The following is an 8,312-nucleotide window of genomic DNA, read 5'->3' on the forward strand; positions in this document are numbered from 1 at the left end:
GTTGGGATTAGTCAGGAAATAGATCTTAAACAGGTTTTTTTAATATGTCCTGAATATTCTATTTATTTTCCAAAACTACTCAAAAACAGAAGGCATCTGACCAGATTTTTCCTGTTTAAAAACTAAAATGCTTAAATAAAAGGGAATTTTCCTGATCAAATATAATTCTGCAAAGCTGCTCTTGTCCTAATATGATCCACTGTAAGCCAAAGCTCTGGTTAACTCAGTTGCCCTGTAAGAAGCAGAGGACGCTTGGGTGACATTGTAAATTGTAAGCATGAAGGACGTCAAATTATATAATTCAAAGCAACTGGAGTTCAGTGAGGGGCTGGGGAAACGATGGAATAGGAGTTATTCTGAATTATTTTTAATCAGTATCAAAGGCAGTGTTGTCTTTGCAGCCAGTACGGTGTGCCATGGAGGGCACTTAGGGGAACTGGCAAGGTTTTGCACTTCGTGGGATCTTGCCCTGTGAGAATTTGGAGTGTTTGTAGAGTACAGAATTTGGGTGCGAGTTTTGAGTAGAAATAGCTAAATTGACTTAATGAATGCATGTGCTTTTCTTGTGTAATTTAAGGGGTCTTCAAAGCAATTATGGATGCTGCTGGTTCCCAGGTAGAAGCAGAATGTGCACAATATGGTATGTGAAAGCATACTGTTGCGTTTGATTGTTTTTTTTGTTCTCTCTGCACACTTAAAGTTGTTTTATGATTCTGTACTCTGATGGTGTAATTATTTTATCTGAAAAACTAGCTTTCACTTTTAGGAATTCTGAAAAATCCTGTTGTTGATGTTGTGACACCTGCTTTGAGAATTTTTCTTTTCATAACTGAACAGAAGATGGATACAGTTTTCTGATGCTAATAAATGCTTGGAAAATAATCTAATTTAAGTTCCTTACCCATGAAATTACTCATGCATGTTCTTGGCTTAAGAACAGAAACAGTCCCATTGACTTGAGTGTAATTTTTAAGCTCACCTGTTATCAGCTGCAGGAGAGCTGAAACAGAACAAAGTGGTGGAAAACCGTCTTTTGGTGTAAGCACGTGCAGGAATGGCTTTTAAAAGCTAATAGCAAATCTGGGCTTATATTCACAAATACATAATTATTTTTAATTGAAATAATGTAACTCTCTTTATCATGCTCATTGTGAGTTTGTCTGCAGTCTGCATTCTGCCAGAGCAGTGGAGCAGTAAAATCCCAGCTCTCTGTGGCTGATGCCTGCGAGCGCAGGAAGGAACACGATCTGGTTGCATAGACAAAATGTTCCTGCTTCGAGTCCAGAAGTTGATTTCCAAGATGGAATTTCCTGGGTGTTTTTCTCCATCCTTTTAGATCTGCAGGCTCTCCTCATTTATCTCCCTGATCTCAGCGCTTGCAGAGCATCTTACAATCAGTTGTTACCTTTGTGATCAGTGAAGTGGTATGTAATTCTGCGTTCATCAGTCCACTCATCCTCACAATGTGACTCCATTTTGAGGTGTCTGTAATCAAACATGAAAGCTATGAAAAAACACATCTTTTTAAAGATCCCATACCACAGTTCTTGGATCAGTTGGTCGTTATCTTAATGATATTATTTTAACCATTCATCTTTTCTGCAGAATCAGCGTTTGAGCTTTTAAGGAATAAGGGGCATAAGAAAGGATTTCTCATATAAATGAATTATGCACTTTCTGTTGGCATCCTTTTAAATCGGTGAGCTGTATTTAAATTCAACAGACATTCTTAAGTTGTATTTAATAGGAAAATACTTCATAGCAGAGATCTGGGAAATTAGAAAACACACAATTACTTGAATTACTTTCTCAATTTCTGCAATAAGAATATTTACAGAGAAAAGTAGAATCAGCTAAAACCAGGATCATATAGTTCACAGAGGATTTCTTTCCACTTTTTCCACTTCTCTTTTAGTGTACATTATTCCAGTGTACACTAGCATCAACACAACCAACTGTCTTATCAGAAGAGATAGCCACTTTGAAATTGTTTTGTTTCCATCTTTATCTTCTCTCTTCCAGCTGAGAAGACTCTAAATGGCTTTATTACTACCCAAGGTGGAAAACTGTTGTGCAGTAAAATCATCCACTTGATTCATGATAACAATGTGAAGAATCAGGTCTCCAAAGTCCTTCACGAGTGCGAGCTAAGGATGTACAAATCTGTTGCCTTCCCAGCAATTGGAACAGGTTTGTGTTTTCTTGGGTAAGTGATGAGGGGTGTGATGGGGATAGTTCAGAAACTGGGACAAACTTCAAACCTCTGGTATGGGTAACAGTAGATTGGTACAAGAAACTCTGTAAACTGTGATTTGTGGAAGTTTGTTGTGGTCAGTTCAAACACAACTCGCACATTTCAAAAATGCTGCTTGTTTGAAGTATAAACATTGCAGTCAATATTGACTGAGCAAGAACATCTAAAGAAAAGACGTTGCTCCATAAAAGACATTCTGCCCCAACACAGACTGTGTATCTCAGCTGTCCTCCCTGCACCTTTCTTCAAACTTCCCATAGACTTTGCTTTGGGATTTCAGCTTCACATAAGGGCTTGGGGTGGGGTTTGTAGGTGAAGGAAGCTGGAGATGTCCAAAGACCAAAACCTTGCCTGGCTGACTACAGAAGTTGTGGGCTGGGTACAGAATACGTGCCCTTTACACCTCTTACAGGTCTTGGTTTTCGTTTAAGCTTCTGGTTAGTTTGGGGAGCAGGCGTAGGGGAATGAGAGCAGTTGTTTTGAGCTTGATGTCCCTGTTTGTACGTTGAAATACACTGTAGGCTCGTGCCAAAATCCTCCACTGATTTTGGTTTGGTTTGACTTTGCTGCCTGGTTTAAAGATGAGGATAGAGTTAGCGATGTGTGGATTTAAAAATCTCAGGAGAATGCTAAGGCTGAAGTGCTGGCTGGAGCCTCAAAGTAAATGGGGGGATAATCCCAAAAGAGCTTCCCAGCAGGGAGTCTGTGCAGAATGTTAACTCCAGCAGCTCAGAGGCTTAGGTGTAAAGCTGAGGTTAACCCTGGGGCTTCGGCCAAAAAACATAATGGGGGAGGAGGGAGGGACACTGGTCTGTACAAGCTGGGCCATGGCCTCTGTTTTCTGGATGCTGCCTTGATTTCAGTACTGTTCACTGATACATGCCTTTTATTTTTGTTTAGGTCAGGCAAAACAGAGTCCAGCAAAGGTAGCCGATGACATGTTGGATGCTATAGTGGAATTTGCAAGCAAAAGATCAGTACAGCATTTGAAAAAAATTAAAATCATCATCTTCCAGACAAATATGCTCAGAGACTTCTACGAAAGCATGAAGAAAAGAGAAAATTCAGATTTGTCCACAACAGATTCATGGATATCTTTGTTAAAATGTAAGTTGGTGGGTTTTCTGTGTGCACGGGTGCATAAAACTAAATATCTTTTATTTAAAACTAATAATTAACATATATTTCTTCACAGCATTTTTATGGGGAAAAAACCCATCCACTGAGAAGAAAAAGCCTGTAGTTTTGGAGAAGAAAATTGATTTAGCCACATTTCAGATCTGTGGAGAAAGCCAAAAAAATGTGGATGCAACTGAGTGCTGGATAAAGGATTTAATTTTAAAGGAACAGTTTGAAAACACTATTTCAGATGAGCTAATTGAAAATTTTGATGAGAGGGAAATTGACATCTTGACAGATCTCCAGAGAAGAAAGCATGTTACCATTCAGCTTGAAGATAAACTTTCCCCACCTCTCATTAAAATTTCTGGTATTAGCAGGGATGTATATTTTGTTACTGTAGAAGTTCAAAAAATGATACAGAAAATTAAGGACACTGAAGAAGAACGATCCAAGGCAGAGCTTGTTTATAACCTGGTAGAATGGAGGTATCCAGGAAACGATGATAGCTTTGTTGCTTTTGATAAACTGACAAATATGCAGCTGGAGGATGCCAAAATAGCTAAAAAACCACATCTTCCTGTCAAAATTAACAAGAAGAACTACCAGGTGAATCTGAATACTCTAAAGGCTACTGACAACCAAGGAAAAACGATAAACATTCAACGTGTGCCAAAAAATGAAGGTAACTTACAGCTTTGTTTAAAAAAACCACCAATTAATAGTGATTATTGAATAAGAATTCTGATAAAGCAAACTCGGGTATTCCAAAGAAGTAAGCTATTCCTTAGCCATTCCAAGCTTTTGTCTTCCCCCTCCCCCCCGTCTTTTTTCTCTCTTTTTATTAGGCATGCCATAGCCAGTCAGTTTAGTTCCGTAATTAGTGGCAGGTACGACTGAGATCAGAACATCTATTTTAAATACAAATATTATCCATACACATGTGACTAGTGAGCATAGATTTCAAGCTTAAATCTGACAAAGGAAGTAGTTTATGCAGAATGTGTACATTTTTTCTGTGGTTTTCAAACTTGTTTTAGTTAATATTGGTATGGGGATAATTAGACTAGGGAAAATGTAAAGTCCTACCAGTACACTACAGAGCCAGTGATGTATTGAAGAGAGAATATTTTAGGAATAAAGTATTGCATAGGGTACTGTCATGCAGTTAGCTTATAAGCAGTGCCAAAAGAGCTGGGTTAGATATCTGTGATAATAAGGCAATCTCTGTCTCGCAGATATGCAGTCAGTAGAGCTCCCTGCGCAGTGGAAAGACATGCAAGGGCAGCCGGTGAAAGTGGTGAATCTCAAGCCAACACATCAGGAATACCTGGAAGTTCAGAACAGGTTTAAGAAAACCTGTCCCACCTTTGTCATAGAGAAGGTGAAATCCTATGGGGGAAGAAAAAGTCATTATTGGGCTGAAAACATTGATATACTTTCCAAATCTTTGTTTGCAGGTGATACAGCTTTCATGTGTCAGTCTTCTCAGCGCTGTACAGAGTGGATATAGATCAAATTAAATTTCCTAGGTTTCCCTGCCATTTCTGCCTTCTGTTAATGCAAAACCAGTGACCATCTGTCTTCAGGCTGACTCTGTGTTCAACTACTGTGGTACTTGCTAGTTAATGTGGTATTTCTAGTTAAGAAATTCTATACTGAAGTGGAAGCATGAGCAAATGCGTTCAGAATACAAAGGAAAATACAAAGTCCTTGCAGACTGGCCATAAAGCTATTTACTATTTAACCACTTCTTCCCTGTCAGTCCCAGAGCCTTTCAGGCTCGACTCTTGGTTTTAACCAAAGTGTCAAGATCTGATCCTGTTTATTGAAAAGTCTGTAAAACAATGCAGAGAGATTCAGTTGCCAGGGAGAAGATGGAATTGTTCAGAATCGTGAGGAACGATAAATAGGAGAAAATAGGATTAAATTAAGAGTGAAAATATTTGTTTGGAAAATGAGATACAATGAGCGTGGGCACTGAGACTCAGAATGGAATATTAGTGTACAGTAGAAAAAATCAGGTAATGACATGAAGCCTTTTCCAATGAAAATGGAAAGCTGTTACAGCAGTGCCTTTAAGATTATACTTTGATGCAGATACGCTCTTTCCCCCTGAGCTATGTTCGCATTGTTGATATAGGAAGCCAGCAACATCTGTCCTCCCACCAATTAATTTTTATATAGGAACTTCTTATGGGTTGCTAAGCTACACAGTAAAGGAAATAACTTTGACTTCCAAGCTGTGATCTAGAAAAGAAACTTAAATTCAACATAATGTTATTGCTACAGTCTACCCTTAGTGAGAAAATCATCAGTTAAAATGGTTAGGATGTACGGAAGGCATTTTACAGCATTGCCTTTAGCCGTGGTACAACAGCCTGTTTCTGAAAATGACAGCTACCCTGACTGCCTGTGTATGTATTGCCTGCTGTACTAGGCAAGACAAATGGATGCCAAAAATTACCAAGCTTGAAAACCTCTTGTAAGCTATTTTGGTTTCTGTTTTTTTCAGGAGGCTTACGTATTCAGTTCCCCAACCCAAATCTTGACAAACCCACATAAACAAGGCGTAGTGAAAATTACTGTCATTCTTTCAGTTTGGTTTGGTTTTAATGCTTTCCTGCCATGATGAATATTGGTCCCTACCAGTATAAATATAGTTCTATTTTGTAACTTTGCAGATTGAAAGAATACAGAATCCCTTCCTCTGGCAGACATACCAAATTAAAAAAAGAGCTCTCTCTGCAAAGAACAAAAATCAAAATAATGAGAAGTTACTATTTCACGGGACAGCTGCATCCTCATTGAGCACGATCAATTGCAATGGATTTAATCGTGGGTTTGCTGGAAAGAATGGTGAGTCATTATCCAAAGCACTTAATTTCCTAGACGTGTATGAGGTGCTAGGGAACATCAATGTTACAGTGCTGCCAGCACAACACAAAGACTGAATAAAGTTAGAGAAAAAAATAATGAACAACTCCAGAGCATAATCTATATGGACAGAGGCGATAACCTGTTCAGTTAATCCCTTGTGGATGAATGCTTCCATCTAGAAGGAATCAGAAAAAGCTCACCTACTCTAAAATCAAGCCTGGGCAGCTTTTGAGAAATGTTTTCTATGATCTACCCACAGAAAGGAACAAGGACTGCTGTTCAGCTTCCTCAGCTAAAATACCAGACACTGGCTGCTGGTATTGCTTCTCTTTCTAGATAAAGGCAGGTAGCAAAGTAAAGGTGCAGATACTTCTGTTGCCTCTGAAGATAAGGACAGCACAAGCAGTCATAAGATCCTGCTCTCCTGCCATTTTTATGCATATGAAATCAGTTGAAATCAATGAATTAATTCTTCCCCTTTAATAGTTGTTAGGGACAACTATTAAATATTTGGCAGAAAGACTTTCTGCATTAATGCAAAGATTATTTTGTCCAGTTCCTCTAGTACAGTCATGTTATTATTTGGTAGCATTTAAAGATCTGAAGAAGTGAAACTTGGGCAGAATTGAGATGCTGGTCACTCTTAGAAATCCTGCAGCCTTGCTTCAAAAATCTCTATGTTCTTAAAGTTTTCTTCCTTAAGACACAGTTGTACGTGGTTAGGGCTGACTTGATCCTGAGAGAGCTGGACAGCTTAACTCAGATCTAGTTGACACTTCAGTGTGGTCTGGATCCAAAAGTAGACATTTCTCTGGATCCTCTAGAGGTACTTACGCTGATATCTTCTTGAGAAAACGAAGCCAGACACACAGAAAATATATCAGGCTGTGCACAGAGAGGAATGGCAGCCACCATTTCTTTTTCAACCGTGACCAGAGGAGATGTAGTTTTGCTTTCCTGCTCTTTGGTAGTGACAGGAAGCTGCATTTACTCAGGGAGCAAGAGCCCTAGATCCCCATGTCCTCTCTGTACCTGTGAGTACTGACATCCATCTCTCCATGATTTATGATAGGAAGGGCACGCTTCTCTTTTGTCAGGCTGCATAGCTGTGCAAAATTATCCAAAGATCAGAGCAGTCAGACAGGAAGGACCTGTCTGGCCTGAACAGCTTTCTGCCAATGTCAGAAAAAAAGAAACCTGTCTCAAAGAAATGTGATTCCTCTTTTGCTATGAAGTGTAACTAGAAAACTGTAATTACAATGATGTAGTTGGTTTAAGTTGAAAAGGCTCTGAAACTTGTAATTTGATAGATTGCACAAGGCTAAACAGAGAGAGGAACCCTTTTCCTCATAGGAAAGGGCAGTCAAAACCTGGGTGTCGATACTTACCTGACATCTAAGTGGATTCATGTTTGATTTAAACTCTGACCATATTTATAACTTCTGCAGAGTTAAAAAAAGGGGGGGGGAGTAGGAGCTTTATTGATTCTTATGGGAATAAGGACACTAACGATATTTGAAAATGTTGTCTTTCCAAACAGCTGCAGCCATTGGAAATGGAACCTACTTTGCTGTTGATGCAAGTTATTCTGCTCAGGATATTTATTCCAGGCCAGATAATAATAACAGAAAACACATGTACTTGGCTCGAGTCCTCACTGGGCAGTACTGTGCTGGGAGCAGAGGGCTAGTCACTCCACCACCAAAAAACCCAGTAAATCCTACTGAACTCTATGACAGCGTGGTTGATAATGTGAATAATCCAACAATATTTGCCATATTTAGTGACATTCAGGCATATCCTGAATACCTTATTACTTTCAAACAATAGAATATTCTTAATAGTCTGGAAAATTTTAGTGCCTTTTACGTGTGGGAATTAACAGGTCAATTCTTGATTCTTGTTTACATGTAGGTTGATCAAGCTAAGTTGTTATCTATCCACATGTTTAAGTATGTTTTTGCATTATCAACACAGTGAGTCTAGGATAAACATTTAAGAATGTGCTACTTCCATACTCATCTTTCAAACTCAGTCATGGGGTGGTGTAGGCAAGAAC

The 8,312-nt window shown here is 38.9% G+C and overlaps 1 protein-coding gene across 1 annotated transcript in view; it reads left to right on the forward strand.

The window, feature by feature from the left end:
• The window catches only part of LOC104542568 (poly [ADP-ribose] polymerase 14-like), a gene marked incomplete at its 5' end in the record, with an annotated part of 18,810 nt that extends 10,727 nt beyond the window's left edge, over positions 1-8,083 (forward strand). Inside the window, 7 exons of the mRNA XM_010186925.1 lie at positions 578-640; positions 2,023-2,190; positions 3,155-3,361; positions 3,450-4,058; positions 4,612-4,757; positions 6,058-6,232; positions 7,794-8,083. Coding sequence (XP_010185227.1) covers positions 578-640; positions 2,023-2,190; positions 3,155-3,361; positions 3,450-4,058; positions 4,612-4,757; positions 6,058-6,232; positions 7,794-8,083 — 1,658 coding nt within the window. The remainder of the gene's footprint in view (positions 1-577; positions 641-2,022; positions 2,191-3,154; positions 3,362-3,449; positions 4,059-4,611; positions 4,758-6,057; positions 6,233-7,793) is intronic.
• Between the last annotated feature and the right edge of the window lie 229 nt (positions 8,084-8,312).

The sequence above is a fragment of the Mesitornis unicolor genome, unplaced genomic scaffold (genome assembly GCF_000695765.1).
Source record: "Mesitornis unicolor isolate BGI_N332 unplaced genomic scaffold, ASM69576v1 scaffold24236, whole genome shotgun sequence".
Classification (NCBI taxonomy): domain Eukaryota; kingdom Metazoa; phylum Chordata; class Aves; order Mesitornithiformes; family Mesitornithidae; genus Mesitornis; species Mesitornis unicolor.